Source organism: Theropithecus gelada, chromosome 16 (genome assembly GCF_003255815.1).
Source record: "Theropithecus gelada isolate Dixy chromosome 16, Tgel_1.0, whole genome shotgun sequence".
Lineage (NCBI taxonomy): Eukaryota > Metazoa > Chordata > Mammalia > Primates > Cercopithecidae > Theropithecus > Theropithecus gelada.
Window position 1 is genome coordinate 53487394 of NC_037684.1, and position 21509 is coordinate 53508902.

The following is a 21509-nucleotide window of genomic DNA, read 5'->3' on the forward strand; positions in this document are numbered from 1 at the left end:
TCTACTCTCCTAAGCTTAGAACAATATTGAGAAGAAATGAAGTGGATGGTGGAAGCCCTGCGGGGTGGGCCTTCACAGTGGGGAAGGCTGTGGGTGGAGAGCCAGGGCAGCCAGTGGGTGAAGGCCGGGGATGCCACTCTGCATCCTATAGGGCCCGGGACGGCCCACAGCAGTACAGAATGATCCCAAAGCTAAGAAACCCCCATCGGCCGGGCACGGTGGCTCACGCCTGTAATCCCAGCACTCTGGGGGACCAAGACGGGCAGATCACGAGGTCAGAAGATCGAGACCATCCTGGCTAACACGGTGAAACCCCGTCTCTACTAAAAATACAAAAATTAGCCAGGCGTGGTGGCGGGCACCTGTAGTCCCAGCTACTCGGGAGGCTGAGGCAGGAGAATGGCGTGAACCTGGGAGGCGGAGCTTGCAGTGAGTGGAGATGGCGCCACTGGACTCCAGCCTGGGGACAGAGCGAGACTCCGTCTCAAAAAAAAAGAAAGAAACCCCTATCTACCTATCTAGAATGTTCTTGAATGTTCTAGAACCAAGGTCCTTTCTTTTTTTTCCTTTTTCTTTTTTTCAAGAGAGGAAAATGCTTATCACAAAGAACCCGCAACCCCGACAGTGGACGGGCTGGGGAAGGGTTGGCAGTTGACCCTCTGGCCAGGACGATGTGTAGCATGCGTCACTAGAGGTCTCAAGGCCCCACAGAGGCTCTGGTGGTGCAGCTTTGTTTTGGCCAAGGCGGGCAGGCAGTGGTCCTACTCCAGGGCTGGCCCACGCCTTGCCTCAGTGCCCTCAGCACCCTCCGCATTCTGGCTGGATTCAGCGTCCTGGGGAAAGAGACTGACCTTCTCGACTTGCCCTCAGGTTGATTACGAAGCCTCAGAGCCCTTGTTCAAGGCAGTCCTGGAGGATACGACCCTGGAACAGGCCGTGGGGCTTCTCAGGAGGGTGGACGGCTTCTGCTGCCTGTCTGTGAAGGTCAACATGGACGGTACGCACACCACTCCTCTTGTGTGCACAGCTGCCTGGCCGGTCTCCGGGATCCTTAGGTCCCTGGTGGCTCTACATGCCCAGCAGTCAGGGTCCCCCCAGAGCCAGGAGAGGATCAGCCAGGCTGAGCCCCAGGTCCCCGGGAGGCTCCCAAGCCAGCTGGAAACCTCCCACCCGCTGACTCCAGTGCCAGAGCGGCTTCTGAGACTGCGGAGGGTCCTTCCTTCTCTCCTACTTTAATTTTCTGCAACCTTCCTCGTGCGGGCTCGTCATCGCAGCTCATCTGTGGCTCATGTCCCCTTTTATCAGGTTATAAGAGGCTACTCCAGGACCTGGAGGCCAAAGTGGCGACCTCGGGGGACTCATTCTATATCCGGGTCAACCTGGCCATGGAGGGGAGGGCCAAGGGGGAGCTGCAAGTGCATTGCAATGAGGTCCTCCACGTCACCGACACCATGTTCCAGGGCTGCGGCTGCTGGCACGCCCACCGCGTGAACCCTTACACCATGAAGGATGCTGCTGCGCACGGCACCATCCCCAACTACTCCGGGTGAGCAGCTGCGGCGAGCTCCGTGCATCCCCAGAGAGGCCCAGGGGGAAACGGCACCCAGCCTGCCTCGGCTTCCTCCTCCTGCCCAGCAATAGAGGGTGGGCATGGTGAGACCCCCTAAGGAGGGAAGCCTGCCAAGATCACTGCTGAAGATGTTGTTTCTTTGTGATGGATGCTTTATATCTTGCAAATGAAATGTTCATTCTAGAACATTCTAGATCTGGGTTTCTCAGCTCTAGCACCACGGACGTTTGGGGCTGGATCTCTGTTTGTGGTGGGGTCGTCCTGGGCACTGCAGGATGTTGAGTAGCATCCGTGGCCTCCCTACCCAGGATGCCAGGAGCACTCCCATGCCCCAGTTGTGACAACCAGAAATGTCTCCATATGTTGCCAAGAGTCCCCTGGTTCTCCTAGGACAGTCTTGGTCCTAGGACTGAAAGCCCCACTTGCAGGGAAGCCCCTTGGTCCTGGGCAAGCTGGGACAGCTGGTCACCCTCCCTGAGGACTCACACTGCCCCCTGCCTTGCTCTGTTGAAAACCATTGCTCTAGATCAGCCTATGGGAGGCTCCAAGGTTCAAGTGCACGGAACGCACAGTGCTAGAAAGCACAGGTGTTGAGCTCAGCACCCCCATCACTTATTGCAAACTCAAGTCCCCTGGGGATCGGAGCCAGCAGGTCTGGGGAGAGGCCGGGCACTCTGCATTTCTAACAGCTCTCTCGGTGACTCCAGGCTGCAGGTCACAGACCCACCATGAATATTGAGGTTCTGGAGGGGGGCCCTGTACACTGGCTGCTCAACAGCATCCCCTGGGTCCCGCCCCAGGACAAGTCAATCAGCATCTCCAGAGGTGGGCTGAGGCCCTGGAGTCTTTTGAAAGCTCTGGAGACTGGGATGGCCGCCAGGGTGGAGCGCTCTGGCCTGCAGCAAAGGGGTGTGTGGACCTCTAGGTAGAGGGCCTCCTCTCCCACTCAGGCATCTCCCCCACTCTCCCCTGCTTGGCTCTCCCCTGCCCCGCTCTCCTGGCAGGAGGCAGCTGGGTCAGGGCCTCTCCTGTTCTCCACAGGGCTCAGCAGCAGCTCATAGCCCTCATCCAGGACATGACTCAGCAATGCGCCGTCACCCGCAAGGTGAGGCTCCAGGAGGGGCCTGGCCCCCACTGGGGTGGGCTGGAAGAGGGGCTCGGTGCTAGCAGGGAGGCAGGGGGCACCATGTGGAGAGTGTGGGCTGCTGATTGGAGGAGGGTGACCCCACCTGTCTCTCCTCTGGGCCCCTTCAAATCAGGGCAGGGTCTGCAGCCCCCACCCAGCCTACAGGCTCTTGCACAGTGTAGACACACCTCATGCTGCTCTCAGAGTATCTGAGTCTCTGCATCACTCCCAGGTCACCCCAGTGCCAATCATCTCCCTGAATTCCCATTCCTCTGCATCAGACACCTTTGTGCTCTCCAGACACGGGACACTTGGCAGGTTGCTAAGCACCTGCCTGTCCGTGCGGTTGCTAAGAACCACGGGACAGTGCTCAGCCAGTCCCAGCCGATGATGCAGGGCTGGGCACTGGGGAGACCTCTGCCCTTCCTCCTGCCTTTGCAGCCTGCCCCTCACTGTAGGGCCCTGCTTTGTGGCTGTTGACCTGAGGACCCCCTCCCCCCTCCCACCCCCTGGCACGGGCCCTGGGCATCCTGGCTGTTCGGTGGGCACAGTCTGATAGTGCAGAGACCACACTGGATTTGCCGATGGGGTGGGGTGTGAAGACAGGGGGGTGTTGGGCCCGTGTTGATGGCTTCAATAGCTTCTCCTCATCCCTTCTCCGTCCCTCCTTCAGCTGTCTTCTGGGGGACCACAGAAGCTGGTCCGCATCGTCAGTATGGACAAAGCCAAGGCCAGCCCTCTGTGTTCGTCGTTTGACAGGGGCCAGCTGGACCCCAGCAGGATGGAGGGTGAGGCCTGGTGAGCTGGCACAGGGGCTGCTGGCTCTGAGCGGGTGAGGGGCTTTCGGAGCTGCTGCTAGTTGGTCGGCTGGGGCCGGGGGATGCCACTCATTTAGGCCAGGATCTGCTCTTCAAGAATCATGGGGCTGGGCGTGGTGGCTCACACCTGTAGTCCCAGCTACTCGGGAGGCTGAGGCAGGAGAATCGCTTGAACCCAGGAGGCAGAGGTGGCAGTGAGCCAAGATAGCACCACTGCACTCCAGCCTGGGCAATAAGAGCAAAACTCCGTCTCAGGGAAAAAAAAAAAAGTTCAGGAGAGGAGTACAGGGGCCCAGGACAGAGGAAGGGCTGGGACGCTGCGCCCTGGGAGGATGGGTGAGGAGAAGGGTGCCACTCTTCCAGATCCTTTGGAAGAAAGAAAATCCTGGCTTCCGCCATCCTCCCTTGGGCCTAGAGGAAAACAGGATTAAGTTGCAGGCTGCAAAGTGGTGCCTGGAGAGCCACAAAGCTGTGTAACCCACGTGCAAAGGAGCCGCTTAGCCAGGGGCTGTGGAACTTGGTGCGAGTCCTGTGTCCGCTGAGCCTGTGCGCCTGGAATTCTAGGTGCTGGGGCTGCTGCAGTGAGCAAAGCAGACCCAGTCCCTCCCAGGGCAGGGTGGGCTGGCCGGGGGCTGCGGCAGCCTCACCCACCCTCAGGATCCTCTCCTCCACAGGCTCCAGCGCGTGCTTCTGGGCCGAGAGCTGCTTCACCCTGGTGCCCTACACCCTGGTGCGGCCCCATCGACCCGCCCGGCCCCGGCCTGTGCTCTTCGTGCCCAGGGTGGTTGGGAAGATCCTGAGCGAGAAGCTGTGCCTCCTCCAAGGGTTTAAGAAGTGCCTGGCAGGTATGCTGTTGCCTGAGAATCCCTCTACCCCTCCCTCCACCCCTCCCTTCCTTCTCCCCTTTCTTTCTCCTCCTTCCCTCTCTCCTTCCCTCCCCCACTACGTGCATTCCCACACTCACCTGCTGTATCCAGATAGTTCAGGATGGAGGTGCAGGGCACAGAGGGGGCGTGCAGGGTACAGAGTGGGGCGTGCAGGGCACAGGGTGGGGCGTGCAGGGCACAGGGCGGGGCGTGCAGGGCACAGAGCAGGGCGTGCAGGGCACAGGGCGGGATGTGCAGGGCACAGAGGGGGGCATGCAGGGCACAGGGGGCGTGCAGGGCACAGGGCAGGGTGTGCAGGGTCAGGTTTGTCGAGTGGATGCCCTAAGAAGAGCTTCTCCCAGGGCTGGCGGGGTCCACGGACACAGGGGTGTTTACCATGGGGCTCCCCTGGACCCCCACGCAGCTGGTGCATGACGGCCCTGTCCAATGTCACCTGTAGAGTACTTGAGCCAGGAGGAGTGTGAGGCCTGGAGCCAGAGAGGGGACATCGTCCAGGAGGGAGAGGCGTCTGGGGGCCGCTGCTGGGTGACCCGCCATGCTGTGGAGTCCCTCATGGAAAAGGTGAGGGCAGCGGCGGGGCGGGCAGGGGGCTGTCCTGGGAAGGGCTTCAGGAATGCAGAGGAGTGGGATGAGATAAAGGTGCAGGGACCGACCTGGACCCGGGTGACCTTGTCGCTGACCTCCGGGCCCCGACACCCCAGCAGGAGCCCAAACCTCGCCTCGGCCAGTTAGGATCCACGGGGCCATGGGTGAGGCCTCCCAGCTTCTTGGGCTTGGGGGATGTTTTCTCAGCTTGGGGGATGTTTAACAGATACTTGTTCGAGAATGAAGACATCTCAGATAACGACACTCTCCATGTTTGAAGATGCACACACATGAAAAGCAGCTCCCCGTGAACCATAGCTTTGTGTCTGCACGGGCCTGGGAAGCACAGTCTGGCATCAGGGTACCTCCTGTAGGGGTTGGCGGAGCTCCATGCCAAGTTCGCCTCTGTCCCCAGAGCTCACAGTTTCTAGATTTTCGCAGTGAAAAATCAAAGGGATGGAAACTCTTAAGACTGCACAGCAAGCAGCCTCATTTAGAAAGTGGCAAACTCAGCTGGGCCTGGGGCTCACACCTGTCATCCCAGCACTTTGGGAAGCCGAGGTGAGAGGATCACTTGAGCCCAGGAGTTCCAGACCAGCCTGAGCAACACAGTGAGACCCCTGTCTCTAAAAAAAATTAAAAAATAAAGAGAAGAAAGTGGCTGGGCACAGTGGCTCATGCCTGTAATCCCCGCACTTTGGGAGGCCTAGGCGGGAAGATTGCTTGAGCCCAGGAGTTTGAGACCAGCCTGAGCAACACAGTGAGATACCCGTCTCTACAAAAAAATTTAAAACCTAAAAAAATTAAAAGTGGGCCGGGCGCAGTGGTTCACACCTGTAATCCCAGCACTTTGGGAGGCTGAGGCGGGCGGATCACCTCATGAGATCAAGATCGAGACCATCCTGGCTAACACTGAAACCCTGTCTCTACTAAAAATACAAAAAATTAGCCAGGCGAGGTGGCGGGTGCCTGTAGTCCCAGCTACTCGGGAGGCTGAGGCCGGAGAATGGCGTGAACCTGGGAGGTAGAGCTTGCAGTGAGCCGAGATCGCGCCACTGCTCTCCAGCCTGGGAGACAGAGCGAGACTCCGTCTCAAAAAAAAAAAAAAAAAAAAGAGAAAAGAAAGTGACAAGCTCTCTTCCCCCATCTTCTCTACAAAATTCAGCTCTCCCCAGCTCCTACCCTGCCCTCAGCCTGTCTGGAGGGCCCTTCAGACCTGGGCGTGGGCTCCCTTTGCTTCCTCAGAGGCCTGTGATCTTGACTCACTTCTCCCTCTCCCTCCCACAAAGAACACCCACGCCCTCCTGGACGTCCAGCTGGACAGTGTCTGCGCCCTGCACAGGATGGACATCTTCCCCATTGTCATCCACGTCTCTGTCAACGAGAAGATGGCAAAGAAGCTCAAGTAGGTACACACTGGGGGTTGGGCAGGGGCTTTGAAGTGGCTCCTGGGCTCCCCTGAAGCCCATGGCAGGTGCCTCCGCACTTACTGGGGCTCGGCTAGCACAATCGAATCCTTGTTGGCTAAGGACGGAAAAAAACAGTAAAACAATGACTGGTTTCCTGGGCACAGACCGAGAGGTCCTGCCACTGTGCCCTTTCTACCCCAGGAACCACGGCTGTGTTGTAGACAACTGCCTCCCACCACTGGGGCCTGGGGCCTGTTTTCTTTACAAGGTCCCCTCAAAGCGAGGCCATCTGTGTTCAGGGGTGTTTGGGTGCATGTCATCACTACTCTAGCCAGGGCTCCTGGGCGCCTTGCTCTCCCCTGAGCCTGCCCCATCCCATCTCTGGCCTGTGCAGGAAGGGCCTACAGCGGTTGGGCACCTCAGAGGAGCAGCTCCTGGAGGCCGCCAGGCAGGAGGAGGGACACCTGGACCAGGCACCCTGTCTATACAGCAGCCTGGCTCCTGACAGCTGGAGCGACCTGGACGGCCTAGTCAGCTGTGTCCGCCAGGCCATCGCCGACGAGCAGAAGAAGGTGGTGTGGACGGAGCGGAACCCCCGATGATGTACCGTGCCCCTTCCTGGGACGGTGGGGGCCTCTGCGTGCCTGTTAATGCGGTCCTGTTCCTGAGCCCAGACCCTACTGGCACAGCTGTGGGCTCTTGGCTCATGAGGCCTGCTCTCCCCTCTGGCTGGGGTCTAACCTTGAACCCTCAGCACGTGCAGGTCACACACGGTGAAGCCACTTGTAACTGCACACTTTTCTGTGGAAACATTTTCACCTTTCACCAGGCTTGGCATGGTCCGGACGGGAGACCCTGAGGACATTTCTGCAGTGGGACAGGAGGGACGTCTTCCCACACCTTCCCTGGAACCGGAGGCCCCGGACCTCTCTGGAGAACCGCCTGTCTGCAGGCCCGATTCAAACCTGTGGGGGCTGCATTTCCCTTTACAATTCTGAAGTGTCAAAGGCTCGCTCCAAAAGCACAGAGGCAGCGGGTGGGGAGTCTGGGTGGCCCCCAAGGTTGCTGCCACCCTTGCCTGGGGCAGAGGCACAAGCCCACATATGCTGTGACCCTGGCCACCTTTTCTCAGCTTCTGAGGCTGCGATGCCTCAGGAACTCCAGTTTACAGAGACCAGTGTGCTGACCTGTAAATAAAGCCTCTGGGTGGTGGAGATGGTACTTTCAGTGGGTCTGTGCCCCGTGGCCTCCATGCCCGTTTGGTGGGGGTGTCCCAGAGAAGCCTGGCACCAGTATCCCTGTACAAGGTCCGGCAGACTCTGCCTTCCCCCGACCTGGCTTTGCACCCCAGCCCTTCTTGGGCTAAACATCTTCACTGCACCTTCAGGGCTCGGGGAGGACCCAGGTCCCCCAGCGCCTGGCCTTGCCTCCGCCGCCTCGGGCTGTTGCAGACTGAAGGTCATTTTGACAGCAGTGTCCAAGAATCAGGAAGCTGTTCTAGAATTCAGGTTGGAATCATCATAAATGAGTTCAGAAAAAGAACTTCTGCATATTTTACTAAAATAAAAAGCTTTTACAATAGCTGGCCTATGGCTTCCTCCAGCCCACCCCAGTATGGAGTGATGGGGAGAGAAGGGCGAGGGGAGCCACCCACTCAAGGAAGCGCCCTCTCCTTCGAGGGGTGTCCAGGCCGGGCTTCTGCTCCTGAGGTGGGCGGAGGCAGGGCAGGAACGGCGCAGTCTCCCAGCAACGCCGACGCCACCCAAGAATTAACCCAAGCCAGAGGACGGACATCGCCACCCAGCAATGCCAGTGCCACCCAAGAATTAACCCAAGTCAGAGGACGGGCATTGCCATACCTTCATCTTTGGACACTCTCAAAAAATATAAGCTTCTGCCCAGAAGCACCACAGGTTCAAGCTCATTACTCAGGGAGCCTGCCGCCGATCAGCTGAAACCTGCCTGGGGACCAGGTACTTGACCATGGGGCAAAACAGAAGAAGCAGAAACCTGCCCAAAGGTTGTTCAAAGGCTTCCTCTAGGCCAGACGCTGGTAAGAGCCAGGCGCTGTGCTCCCAGGTGAGTGTGGGCGGGACCTGTGTACTGCCCACGCAGCACCGAAGCCCTTGCCTGCTGTCCGTGAAGGGCTCATAAGTATCTGTGGCTGCCAAAGCCTAAAGGGGGCCTCAAGCCTTCCATTTGCAGGTCCCCAAACCAAGCCAGAAAACAAGACTCCCTTGTCATGGGCTGGGGGTGCTGCCCTGTCCACAGATCACACACGTCTAGAATTCCCGTGCTGGGAAGTGGTTCAGACACGAGGACGGCCGTGTCGTCTGCCATGATGGCAGTGTCCCTGGTGGTGGAGGGGCTGGGCACATGCTCTGGTCCCCCTCCAGGCACTGGCAGGAGTGACCCCACGGGAAGGAAGAACCCTCCTTGGACGGGAGTGTAGACGGAAGCGCTGTTGTCAGTGCTCCCCAGGCTGGCCGGCCACAGGGACATGTCTGGGATGTGTGCACAGGCCTCCTGGGAGGGTCACAGCTCGTTGTGGAGGGGCTGGCACTGGGGAGAGAGCTTCTCCTCCAGGACGCCGTCAGGGGCACACACCCAGGGGTCGTGGGTCTCCCATTGCCACTTGGTCAGCTGGGCCCGAAGCATCTCCAGCACCTGAGCAAAGCGCGGGTCGGCGGCCAGGTTCTGGGTCTCGTGGGGGTCCCGGCTCTGGTCGTAGAGCTCCCAGCGCGCCCGGTAGTAGTAATGATGGAGGTCCTTGTACCAGCCTGTGGGCTGGCCAGCTGTGGTGCGGTTCAGGAGGTCCTGGAAGGTGGGTGAGACGTAGAAATCCTGGTCGATGGGAAAGGGCATCTTGAAGTTGAGGTTGTGCACGAGGCGGAAGTTCCGGTGCTGCACGGAGCGCATGGGGTAGGACATGGTGACCTCGTGGTGGCTCTGGCTGCCAAAGACGGTGGCCCAGAGGGGCTCGGCCTCCAGCGCTGGCAGGAGGGACCGGCCAGTGAGGTGGATGGTCTTCGAGCCAAAGATGGTGTAATTGGGGTACGGGATGGAGAACCAATCCAAGATGGTGGGCGTGAGGTCTGGAAGGGAAGCGGCATCTCAGAGCAGCAGAGCCCTCAGCACACAGGACTGCCCTTGGAAGGGCCGAACCTATGTCACTCAGGGCGGCTACCCTCTCCAATCCAATCAGCAGCGGGAGGTGCCTTGTCGGGCACCTCTCACCGCCATGTCATCTCTCTGGGCCATGGTGCCTTGAATGGTATAACAAGAGGCCCTGATTCGGTGACATTTAGGATCCTTCTAAAATCCTATGGACCAGAAAAGAAGTCTATTTTTCAGCAGCTCGTCTACTCCAGCCCTGTGGTGGGTGTGGCCATAGTGCTCCTGGCTCATAATCTGGGGCCAGAGAGAGATATGGGCAAGAGCTTGGAGGGAAAGGGAACCTGAGTTTGCTGCTGCCCCGGGCCCACCCCACCTGGAGGCTCTGCCAGGCCGTGGGCAGGACACGTGAGCCTCTGCCCTGTGCCAAGGGGCTCACCCCAAGCCCCTCACAAAGTCTTCCTGCACCCCTATCTTTGTCTGCACGTCCATAACATGGGACTAGATGTCCCAGGCCTTTTTAGAAATGAGCAGGGTCATGAGGTGCTTTGGGTCCCCCAGGAAGGCAGGATGGGGTGCACAGATGCTCAAACGGGGGTCCCCAAGCCCACAGTATTGGCATCACCTGGGAACTTGTCAGACATGCAAATGCTTGAGCCCGCCAAAATCTACTGAATGGGACACTCTGGGGGTTGCAGTTTGGATGTTAACAAGCATTCCAGGTGATTCTGAAGCTCATTGGAGGTAGGCGAGAAAAGGCAATGGTTTTGAAAGCAGTGGGATCCAGGCGAGAATCCTAGCTTAGTGCTTATCAGCTGTGCAGTCCTGAGCAGCTTACTTCACCTCTCTGAGCCTCATCCTTTTCCTCTGCAGAGGGGGAGCGACAGTCCCTTCCTCACCCAGATGACCTGAGAGCCACGTTAGGTGATGGGTGTGGAGCAGCATCTGACAGGTCGTGGCCCCGTCCCAGATCCACTCCCACCCCTTCCCTGATGGAGACAGACAGGCGTACCTAGGAGGCTCACGTAGGCCTCGCTGACTTGGCCCCAGCGTTTTGGGTGCTCAGGGGATGACACCAGTAACGGTTCAGCAGTGCCCGGCCAGTACAGGTTGGTCCTGCCGCTGGGGAAGGGGATTCCGTTGTCAGACGTGAAGATCACCAGTGTGTCGTTCAGGACACCCGCGTCACGCAGCTCCTGGAGCACAAGTCCAACTCCTGTGGTGAGGGGCCGGGAAGCAGAGCTCAGCTGCAGACACGCACGGAGGCAGGGGTGTGTGCAGACCCACCCGCTGCTTCATCCGGCCACTGGGCTCTGCGCTTTCCGGATTTGAAAGCATCCTGTAGTTCTTCCCACTAGCTCTGGCTCTTGCCCGGCTCTGCCCAGCTCCCATTGCCTGAGCAGGCCTCGAATAGGCCTCCAGGGACTCCAGTCATCCCTTGGCACTTCTGTGTCACCCCCAGGCAGCTGCTCCCTGGTGCCCGCCGGCTTCTGAGTTCTCTGGAATCTCGCGTCTGTCCCATGGAGCAAATAGGACAGGGGCCAGAAGACAAGGTTTCCTCTGTACCCACTGTTTCCCAGGTTGCTAAGAATTAACGGCACCAACAGGGCAATGGCAAAGGTCCCGACCTCCTGTTGTGGGTTAAACGGTGATCCCCGAGCCCAAAAGACATGTGTGCTGGCATCTGTGAAGGGGGCCTTGTTTGGAAAGGGGAACTTTGCAGATAAAGATCCTGGGACAAAATCATCCCGAAGTACTCAGGCAGGCCCTAAATCCGACGGGGTCCTTATAAGAAGCAGAAACAGGCTGGGCGCGGTGCCTCACGCCTGTAATCCCAGCACTTTGGGAGGCTGAGGCAGGTGGATCACGAGGTCAGGAGTTCAAGACCAGCTTAGCCAATATGGTGAAACCCTGTCTCTACTAAAAATATAAAAATTAGCTGGGCATGGTGGTGGGCGACTGCAGTCCCAGCTACTCTGGAGGCTGAGACAGAAGAATCGCTTGAACCCGGGAGGTGGTGGTTGTAGTGAGCCGAGATCGTGCCACTGCACTCCAGCCTGGGCAACAGAACGAGACTCGGTCTCAGAAAAAAAAAAAAAGAAGAAGAAGAAGAAGAAGCGGAGACACAGACAGAAGAGGAGACACAGGAAAAAAGGCCGTGTGAAGGCTTACGCGGGGATGGGGGTGATGTTACCACCAGCCCAGGAACACTGAGCACTGGCGCAGCCCCCAGAAGCTGGAAGAGGAAAGGCAGAGTGTCCCCTACACCTTCAGGGGAGCGTGACCCTGCTGACATCTTGATTTCAAACTTCTGGCCTCAGAACTGTGAGAGGACAAATTTTGGTTGCTGTAAGCCATCCGGTTCACGGGGCTTTTTCGGACAACCACAAAAACTCACATACCTCAAGTTCTCCATCTGCATACGCTAGGGAACTCCAAACCCCCAATCCGACCCAGGTCCTGTGGCTGGAAGAATCCAAAGTCCTCACCCAACCTCTGGGGCGCCCTAAGGCCCCCGCCCAGGAGCAGTTCCATATCAGGGCAGTCCCGGAGTGGGTCCTGATGCCACCCACAGGCCCCACCTCTCAATGTGGGCTCTGCCGGCTGCAGCACAGGGCCTGCCACACTGGGACCCTCACCCACACCCTGCTGTGATCTGACTGAGAGGGCGCTGGCCCAGGTTGGGGACCCAGGCCGTGGCACCCCTCTCAGTGCCCCATTCTGCAAGCCCACCTTGGTCCATGCGGCCGATGGTGGTGTACTGAGCGGCAAGGTCGGCTCGGGCTGCCGGGGTGTCAGGGACGAAGTAAGGCACCTGGGGCAGGCGGTGGGGAGCCAGGCTTAGAACAGATGGACGAGGGGAGCAGCGTCCAGCCTTCTCCCTGGGGCCTCCTACAAATGGATGAGCCCAGAACAGCCTCACTCTGGACCACCCCGTCTCTCTACGGTTCTCTCTGTGGTCCCAAGGATGGGAACCTGAATCCAGTTTGGTCAGCGCATCTTTCTTCATCATCTAGGGCCAAGGCTGCAAGCTTGCAGGAGGCCCAGGTCCCTGACCCAGGGCTGACGGGCATCCTGAAACGCGAGAGGGGCCCTCCTACCAGCACGTCCAGTGGGTCATAGGCCTGGGGGGTCCAGTCTGGGATACGACCCATGCCGCTCTCTCCGTTGCCAAACTTCTCACAGAAGGTTCCGTACTGGGGCTGGGAGTGCCCGCAGCGGTGGGGGTCATGGAAGGCGACATAGAGGAAGAAAGGCCTGCACGGGAGGAGGCCCATTGCCAAGGCTGCGGGGCCAATGCCGCCTGGCACAGGAAGCCCCTTGGCTCTGCCTCCTCCTCTGTATCTGGAAGTCAACCTGTAACCCTCACCGCCTCAGTTTCCCCAGGTCTCTTCTCCCTCTGACCAGGCTAATTCGAGTACCTGGAACCTTCTCCCCGCCCCCATTCCAGCCACGTGGGGGCCCATGCATCCCGCCTGAAGGCTCCAGGCTGTGCTCTGGGACCAGCCGCCAGGGGGAAGGGGCAGGGGCCCCGACTCCTACCGGTCATCCTGAGTCTGCAGGAATTTCCGGACGAGCAGCTTAATTCTGGTGATGTTCCGTCCCACCTGGAGGACGGAGCCGTTCTCCTCCGTGTAAGCAAAGTCAAACGGGTACACGGCCTCCGGCCCCACGTGCTTCTTCCCGATGATGCCTGGATGGGAAGAGAGGCCTGTCCAGAGTCCCTTCTGCCTCCCAACCCCCTCTGCTCCCTTCTTCGCCCCCCTCAGCCCTAAGCGCACTGTGGGTTCTCGTGGACTCACAGCCCAGCCAGGAGACCCAGGCCCAGGTCTTTTGGGACAAGAGCTAAGGGCAGGCCACAGGGGCTGAGGGTGCGTGGGGACAAGGTGCCAAACCTCCTGGGCTCTGGCCTGGCCTCGGTGCCTCACCCCACGCCCTGTCCTTGGCACAGGGTCCTCACCTGTGCGCACGCCAGCTTGGCTGAGCAGCAGTGGCAGGCTCCGCACCTTGTCGAAGGAGTTGAAGTGGTGCACATCCTGGTGCAGCCCGTACATCCCATTCTGATGCTGCCAGCAAAGGTGCATGAGATCCAGGGCCCCCAGGCAGCCAGGGCCCGCCTGCTGCACCTGTTCTCCCACGGTCCTCCCATCCCCAGGGGCCTTCTCGGGGCCCTGATTTAGACTTCGAGTGGCCAGCACCCAGAGAGACTGCCTCCACCTCCCACTCCCTGCCCAAGAGGCCCTGGGTCCCTCTTGTGAAAGGAGGACTTCGCAAGAAAGAAGGGGACCTGGAGGGCGTGCACTGGCACGAGGGCGGCCTTGATGTTCTTTCTGCATGTCTGTACTTTTGAACTTTTCTATTACAATCACACGTTACAGAATGAAAGACAGGGCCAGGCCTTGTTTTATTACCTAGTTATTTTTATATTGTAAAAGATATTGTACATTTAAAAAACTCAGACTGCCGGCCAGGCACAGTGGCTCACGCCTGTAATCCCAGCACTTTGGGAGGCTGAGGCGGGTGGATCACGAGGTCAGGAGATCGAGACCAGCCCGGCCAACATGATGAAACCTTGTCTCTACTAAAAATACAAAAATTAGCTGGGTGTGGTGGTGGGCACCTGTAGTCCCAGCTACTCGGGAGGCTGAGGCAGGAGAATGGCTTGAACCTGGGAGGTGGAGGATGCAGTGAGCTGAGATGGCACCAGTGCACTCCAGCCTGGGCAACAGAGTGAGACTCCATCTCAAAAAACAAACAAACAGACAAACAAACAAACAAAAAAACAGTAAGTGTCCTCAAACACCCGTGTTCACAGCAGCTTTATTCACAACAGCCAAAGGGTAGCAGCAACCCAAGGGCCCACTGACGGATAAATGGAGAAGCAAAATGCGGGGTCCATCCATCCACTGGAATATGATTCAGCCCTAAAGAAGAGGGAAGTTCTGACTCGTGCTACAGCATGGTTAACCCTGAGGACATTGTGCTGAGTGAAGTAAGGACACAAAAGGGGGGCCAGGCGCGGTGGCTCACACCTGTAATCCCAGCACTTTGGGAGGTCGAGGCAGGCAGATCATTTGAGGTCAGGAGTTCAAAACCAGCCTGACCAACATGGTGAAATCCCATCTCTACTAAAAATACAAAAATTAGTCAGGTGTGGTGGTGTGCACCTGTAATCCCAGCTACTTGGGAGACTAAGGCAGGAGAATTGCTGGAACCTGGGAGGCAGAGGCTGCAGTGAGCCGAGATCGCACTGCTGCACTCCAGCCTGGGTGACAGAGTGAGACTCTAACTCAAAAAAAAAAAAAAAAAAAAGACTAGTCCTGTGTGATTCCACTCTTATGTGGCCCCTGGAGCAGTCAGAGTCATAGAGACAGGGGATAGGGAGGGAGAACGTGGAGCTGGTGTTTCATGGGACACAGCTTCTGTCTGGGAACATGGAAAAGTTCTGGAAGTGGATGGTGGTGATGGCTGCACAACAACGTGAATGCACTTCATGCCCCGGAACTCTGTGCTGAAAAATGGCTAAGATGGGAACATCGATGTTTGTGCATTTTACCGCAATAAAACAGGAGTGTGTGTGCCCAGCAGCAGCCACTCCCCGCACCATGGCGTTCCTGGGACACTGTGGCGATGGCGGGTCACGCTGACTCAGTCCACAGGCCTCACGCTGTTTACATACGAAGCATGAGCCCCGCCAATCCCCATAACTAGAGTGGCATCTCATTATACCCACCATCTTACAGATGGAGAAACTGAGGCACAGGGAGGTAGGTTACTTGCTCAAGGCCACACATAGCAGTGGAGCCAGGGCTGGTAGGTGAGTTGGAGCCCCTAGTCTGCACTCACGGCCGTAGGCTGTTCTTGCCTCCTCCTGGAGGTGGGAGGAAAAGCGGGCAACACCCCCAGGGAGCCCGGGGATGGGAGACGTGGCAGAGGCCTGGGCCCCGGACGGAGCCTGTCTACTCCCTGCCCATCCCCTCCTCCTGCCCTTGCACCTCACCTGGGGCAGGCCAGTGAGAAGGCTGGCGCGGCTGGGAGAGCAGCTGCTGACCGAGGTGAAGGCGTTGCGGAAGAGGAGACTGCGGCGGGCCAAGGCGTCCAGGTGCGGGGTGGCGATGGCGCTGTTGTTGTACGCACCACTCTCAAAGCCTCCGTCATCCGCTGCGTAAGGTGGGACACAGAGAGCACATGGTGGGCTGCGGTCATGAGAAACAGCACTGGGAGTGAGGGAGGCTGGGGCTGTGATGCCAGGAGGCAAGATACCCAGGTGGGCATGGTACTGGCTCAGCATGAACACTCATCGCTAAACGCTATTCTGACAGAGCACTTCATTACCTAGGAGGCATGACACCCGCGTGGGTACATCAGGCAAGCATGATATCAGAGGGCATGTCAGCAGGTCTGATACTTGGTGGGTATGTTAGCAGGCAGGCATGTACCCAGAAGACCCCATACCCACTGGGTATGTTAGCAAGAAGGCATGGTACCTAGTGGGCACAATACCTGGTGGGTATATCAGCAAGCAGGCATGGTGGCCAGTAGGCATGAAACCTAGTGCGTATGTTAGCAGGTGGGCATGGTACCCAGCAGGCCTGATACCCAGTGGGTATGTTAGCAGGTGGACTGGTACCCAGCAGGCCTGATACCCAGTGGGTATGTTAGCAGGTGGACTGGTACCCAGCAGGCCTGATACCCCGTGGGTATGTTAGCAGGTGGACTGGTACCCAGCAGGCCTGATACCCAGTGGGTATGTTAGCAGGTGGACTGGTACCCAGCAGGCCTGATACCCAGTGGGTGTGTTAGCAGGTGGACTGGTACCCAGCAGGGATGATGCCTGGGTGGTATGTTAGCAGGCAGGCATGGTATTTAAGTGGGCATCATACCACAATAAGCTTGATGATATCCTAAGCAGGCATGATACCCAGTGGGTATGTTGGCAGGTGGGCACGGTACACAGGCTGAACTGACAGCTGGGGGGTATAAGCAGATGGGCATGGTACCCAGGCAGGCCTGGTACCTGCATAGGTATGTTAGCAGGCAGGCATGGTACCCGAGTGGGCAAGATACTCATGTAGGCATGATATCCCAACAAGCTTGATGATACCCCAGTAGGCATGCCACCTGGATGGGCATGTTAGCTGGCTAGGCATTTAGGCAGACAGCGGCTGAATGCATAGCCACAGCCGTGCATTCCACAGCCGTGCATGGCCACAGTGGCTGAATGCATAGCCACAGCCGGGCATTCCACAGCCGCGCATGGCCACAGTGGCTGAATGCATGGCCACAGCCGGGCATTCCACAGCCGTGCATTCCACAGCCGCGCATGGCCACAGTGGCTGAATGCACGGCCACTGAACTGCTGGGCAATTCTGGGCTCCGCAGAAACTGCGTGGGGCAGAGGGCAGGAGAGCCTCACCCAGGGCACGTCTAAAGATCTATGTGTGTGCGTCCCACCACTGCTTCTCACTGATGCCATCTCAAAGGCCTAGTGACCTTGCAGGTTGTCTATTTCAACGCTTTCACTCTCCACAAAGCAGCTGAGCCCCAGAAAGGTGAGGTGCAGTGCCCAAGGCCACACACTGGGCAGCGGGAAACAGGGACGGGCCGCTGAACTCCCACAACCACACCAAGCTTCTTCCCCTGCTCTGGAGTAGAGGACACTGGGGGCACCACAGGAGAGGCTGGTGGGAGCCCCCAGGACCAACACTTTCCCCAGTTCCCTCAGAGTCTCCCTCAGAGGTCCACGGGCAGAGGAGGCTGGGCACCTTCCAGCTGGGCTCCTGTCCTCCACCCCACAGTCCCCACGGGGTGTGAGCGCATGGCAGCCAGGTAAACCCGGAGGGAGAGGGGGATGGGCTGTGCTCCCTACCCCCCTACCCACAGGCCAGGAGGAAAGCTGCCCTTCTCCAAACCCAGAGTTTCTCGGCACTTGGCTGTGGGCCTGCTATGGACTGAACTGTGTCCTCCCAGAATTCATACGCTCAAGCCCTGATGCCAACATCACTGTATCTGGAGACAGGGTCCTTAATTAAGGTTAAATGATTCATAAGGATGAGACCCTGATCTCAGGACTGCGGCCTTATAAGAAAATAAACAGAGCGCCAGGTGCAGTGTTTCATGCCTGTAATCCCAGGACCCTGGAGGCCGCGGCAGGAAGATCGCTTGAGCCCAGGAGTTCGAGACCAGCCTGGGCAATACAGTGAGACCTTGTCTCTACAAAAAATACAAAAATTAGCCAGGCATGGTGATGTGCACCTGAGGTCCCAGCTACCTGGGAGGCTGGGGCAGGAGGATCACTTGAGCCTGGAGGTTGAGGCTGTAGTAAGCTGTGATTGTGCCACTGCACTCCATCCTGGGTGACAGAGTGAGACCCTGTCTCACAAAAAAAAAAAAAAAAAAGAAAAAAGAAAGGAAAAGGAAGTGAGACCACCCCCATCCACTTGTCATGTGAGGAAACAGTGAGAGGGTGACCACCTGTAAGCCGAAAGCGGACCCTCACTGGAACCCAACCAAGCTGGCACCCTGACCTTGGATTTTCAGCCCACAGAATTGTGAGAAATACATTTCTGCTTAAGCCAATCCATGGCAGTCCGTGCTAAGACAGGCCCTAGCCCAGTGGCCGCATAGCCTGGGCTCTGAAAACCTCCTGTAGGAATCCTCATACACAGATGAGGATCCATGCAGGTTCTCTGCTGAGTTTCTGGGAGGCGAGGAGTTGGCAGGAGAGCTGTTTATGTTACAGTGAGCCGAACCCCCGCCCAGAGACCACAAAATTAATCAGAAAGAGGGCACCTGGCAGGACGCCAGACCTCAGAAGGGGAAAGAATCGCAGGCCTTGGGTTTGGCCTCGTCACTTGTCATGGGCCAGAGCCCTGATTACTCAAACCGGAAGTCTTGTGAGCAACACAGTGCTTGCGCTGGAGGAACCTGGGGTTTCTGAGAGGGACTGGGATTGGGGGAGATGGCGGTGGGTGGGTGGTGAAGGGCTGTGCCCTTGGGACAAGGGAAAAGACAGCTGAGCCACAGCCTATGGGGTCGGAAAAGATTGCAGCGGGGAGGAGATGAGAGCCAGAGCCAGGAGGGCACCCTATCTGCAGTCTCTGGGGACCTGAGTACCAGCCCCTCCTCTGGAATCCCCTCCCGAGAGCGATCTGGGATCCGAGGACCCCTGAGCCCTGGCTGGGCAGGGTCAGAGGAGGGTGGGGACAAGCGGCAGGAGGTAAATGTAGGGGTGCTGGATGCTGGGGCTCACCCCTCCAGCCCTTGCTGCCGTCTCTGGGGAGACACCCATCGGCACTCACCGAGGAGCAGCAGTGCGTTCCGGGGGCGCGCCCGGCAGAGCCCCAGGACTAGCAGCAGCGCGCAGCAGGCGGGCCCGGGCCGGCGCATGGCGGCGGCTGCGGCTGCGGCTCCGGCTCCGGCTCCGGCTCCCGCCCCGGCTCTGGTCTTTCGCTCGGCTCCGCCCCTGCCCCGCCCCCTGCCCCGCCCCCGGTCACGAGCGCGCCAGACCCCGCCCCGGCCTGTCCCAGGCGATTCCTGCGGACCCGGCTGCGGCGACGCCAGGAGACCCCCAAGCTGCAACGCCGACGAGTGGGTGAGTCCGTGGCCCGCAAGGGCGGCGAGCGGGGACCGGGGGCGGCGGGTGCGGACAGTGGCCGGGGTCGCCCGGGGCAGCCGACGCGGGGGCCAGTGCGGAGTCCGAAAGTGCGGGGGCCTCTCGTGGGGACCACTCCCCCGCCGCGTCCCCACCCGGGTCGCCGCGGCCCTCGGCCTTGCTCGGGGCCAAGGGACCGCGGACGGTCAGGTGGCGCGGGGTCTCCTCCGGGGACCCCAGGATCCGGAGCCAGCGGCCTCGTGGGCGGGGCCGGGGGCTGGGCAGTGGATTTTGCCCGGAGCGGCCGGGGGCGTGGTGGGGTGGGGGTGGCAGCTCTGTGCGCTGGCGCCGGGTCCCTGGAAGATGCTGCGCACCTGAATTAACCGGGCGCCTCTGATGTCCTCACAGAAGCAACTAGAATTCCAGGACTCTGAAAGCCACAGGTGGGGGCTGAGCGAGGCCTGGCCTCAGGAGCCGAGGACCCCCCCCTCCCCAAGCCCCCCACGAGCGCCGCAGTCCACCGTAGTGGGTGGAGCCCGCCTTGGTGCGCAGTTGGAAAACCTCGGAACCCCTCCGGATCTCCCGGCTGTCACCCGCACCCCCCGCCAGCCTAGGGTGCGCCCGCGGGCCCTGCTTCTCTCCCGGTTAAATTCCCTGAGAGGGGAAAAAAGGCAAAGGAAGCCGGTTCTCCAGGGGCCAGAAGTATTGAGCTTAATTAATTAGTCTTCAGACTTCTCAATAAGAAATCACTTATCAGTTTCTTATCTGGGAGAGTTGAGGATGAAGGGACAGAAGGCACCCAGGATTTGCACGGGGGGGATTCAGGGAGAGAGAGTGATGAGGGATGGGGTGGGCCCTCCAGTCTTGGCCCAGTCCCAGTCTTGTGCACGTTGTTGGCTTCCTCTCAGAGCCTCTGGTTCAGTCCCCCTGGGAAGGGGAGACCCATAGTGACCCCTCCTGACACCCATCGACCCTGACCAGTGTTGCCGGGTTCTTCAAAGGCCACGCGCTCACTGCTGGTCTATGTCACCTGCACCCCCCAGCCCTACCGTGGAGATGCCTTCTTCGGTGACGGCTCTGGGTCAGGCCAGGTCCTCCCGCCCCGGGATGGCCTCCAGCGCCTGCTGCTGCTCGCCTGCGGCTGTGCAGAGAAGACTGCCCATCCTGGCGTGGCTGCCGAGCTACTGCCTGCAGTGGCTGAAGATGGATTTCATCGCCGGTCTCTCAGTTGGCCTCACTGCCATTCCCCAGGCACTGGCCTATGCTGAAGTGGCTGGACTCCCACCCCAGGTGAGCTGTCTGACCCTGCTGCCAGCCACATCTCAGAAGCAGAATACACAGTATCAATCCCAGACGCCAGCAGATTCCGGGTTTCCAGCCCCTGGGCGCCAAGGAACCTTTGGTTTACAGTGTGTGACGCATGACTGTCTCTGGGCTGATCCAGGTTCCTATGCCTGTTTGGCACACACAGACACTGAGCTGGTTATGAAGAGGCCAGTGAGATGACTCACGGAGGCCTCAGGAGTTCAAGACCAGCCTGACCAAAATGGTGAAACCCTGTCTCCACTAAAAATACAAAAATTAGCCAGGCGCAGTGGCGGGCACCTGTAATCCCAGCTACTGGGAAGGCTGAGGCAGGAGAATTGCTTGAAACCGGGAGACGGAGGTTGCGGTGAGCCGAGATCGTGCCACTGCACTCCAACCTGGGTGACAGAGCAAGACCCTGTCTCAGGAAAAAAAAAAAAGAATGTTTCCTCAGAGTTGGACACAGCACACGGGCCTGCACCAACCCTCTGCCTTGCTGTCTGCACCCTGAGCCCCCAGTTGGGTGCTGCTGAAGAAGTGACCTCCTGATCACCGCAGGTCCACCCACAGGGCAGGGCGGTGCACCTCTCACCTGTGCGTGCTTGGGTGCCCGGGACACAGCTGACACCCACAGATCCCGTGCTTGGACGCACACACTAGGGACCTGGTGGACAGGCCTCGGCCTCCTGCGTGCTCACCGCCGCCTCTCCCCACAGTACGGCCTCTACTCTGCCTTCGTGGGCTGCTTCGTCTATTTCTTCCTGGGCACCTCCCGGGATGTGACTCTGGGACCCACCGCCATTATGTCCCTCCTGGTCTCCTTCTACACCTTCCACGAGCCTGCCTATGCTGTGCTGCTGGCCTTCCTGTCCGGCTGCATCCAGCTGACCATGGGGGTCCTGCATTTGGGTGAGGCTCTACCTTCTTGCCAAGGGGATGCCCTTGACCTCAGCATTTCCTTGTTTGCATTTCAAGGTCTATCCCCATGTGTGTCGTGGGGGTGTGTGTGTGTGTGTGTGTGTGAGTCGTGGGGGTGTGGGTATGTGTGTGTGTGTCGTGGGGGTGTGGGTATGTGTGTGTGTGTGTCGTGGGGGTGTGGG

General features: G+C 59.0%; 3 protein-coding genes across 6 annotated transcripts in view; 2 read left to right on the forward strand and 1 right to left on the reverse strand.

Moving 5' to 3' along the window:
• Window positions 1-7976, forward strand: part of CARD14 (caspase recruitment domain family member 14) — a 41868-nt gene extending 33892 nt beyond the window's left edge. Inside the window, exons 15-22 of the mRNA XM_025361554.1 lie at window positions 871-997; window positions 1306-1546; window positions 2612-2675; window positions 3370-3484; window positions 4189-4359; window positions 4841-4962; window positions 6276-6391; window positions 6790-7976. Coding sequence (XP_025217339.1) covers window positions 871-997; window positions 1306-1546; window positions 2612-2675; window positions 3370-3484; window positions 4189-4359; window positions 4841-4962; window positions 6276-6391; window positions 6790-6997 — 1164 coding nt within the window. The 3' untranslated portion in view covers window positions 6998-7976. The remainder of the gene's footprint in view (window positions 1-870; window positions 998-1305; window positions 1547-2611; window positions 2676-3369; window positions 3485-4188; window positions 4360-4840; window positions 4963-6275; window positions 6392-6789) is intronic.
• SGSH (N-sulfoglucosamine sulfohydrolase) lies at window positions 7925-18998 on the reverse strand. 3 transcript variants are annotated; one of them, XM_025361557.1, is made up of 8 exons: window positions 18812-18998; window positions 15511-15671; window positions 13471-13576; window positions 13053-13203; window positions 12611-12767; window positions 12243-12324; window positions 10522-10725; window positions 7925-9490 (listed from the first exon to the last, which is right to left on the reverse strand). In XM_025361557.1, the coding sequence occupies exons 1-8, from the start codon at window positions 18897-18899 to the stop codon at window positions 8931-8933; spliced, it is 1509 nt and encodes a 502-aa protein (XP_025217342.1). In that variant the 5' UTR covers window positions 18900-18998; the 3' UTR covers window positions 7925-8930. The 3 variants fall into 3 exon arrangements, with proteins under 3 accessions (XP_025217342.1, XP_025217344.1, XP_025217343.1); XM_025361559.1 differs by having other exon boundaries at window positions 7925-10376; XM_025361558.1 differs by lacking the exon at window positions 7925-9490 and adding an exon at window positions 9597-9661.
• Window positions 18999-19007: 9 nt separating this feature from the next.
• SLC26A11 (solute carrier family 26 member 11) overlaps window positions 19008-21509 on the forward strand; it is a 36429-nt gene continuing 33927 nt past the window's right edge. The window contains exons 1-3 of one of the 2 annotated variants that reach the window (XM_025361556.1): window positions 19022-19104; window positions 20148-20394; window positions 21126-21403. In XM_025361556.1, the coding sequence (XP_025217341.1) occupies window positions 20161-20394; window positions 21126-21403 (512 nt within the window). In that variant the 5' untranslated portion in view covers window positions 19022-19104; window positions 20148-20160. Of the gene's footprint in view, window positions 20395-21125; window positions 21404-21509 lie in introns of both variants that reach the window. The other variant, XM_025361555.1, reaches the window with a different exon arrangement.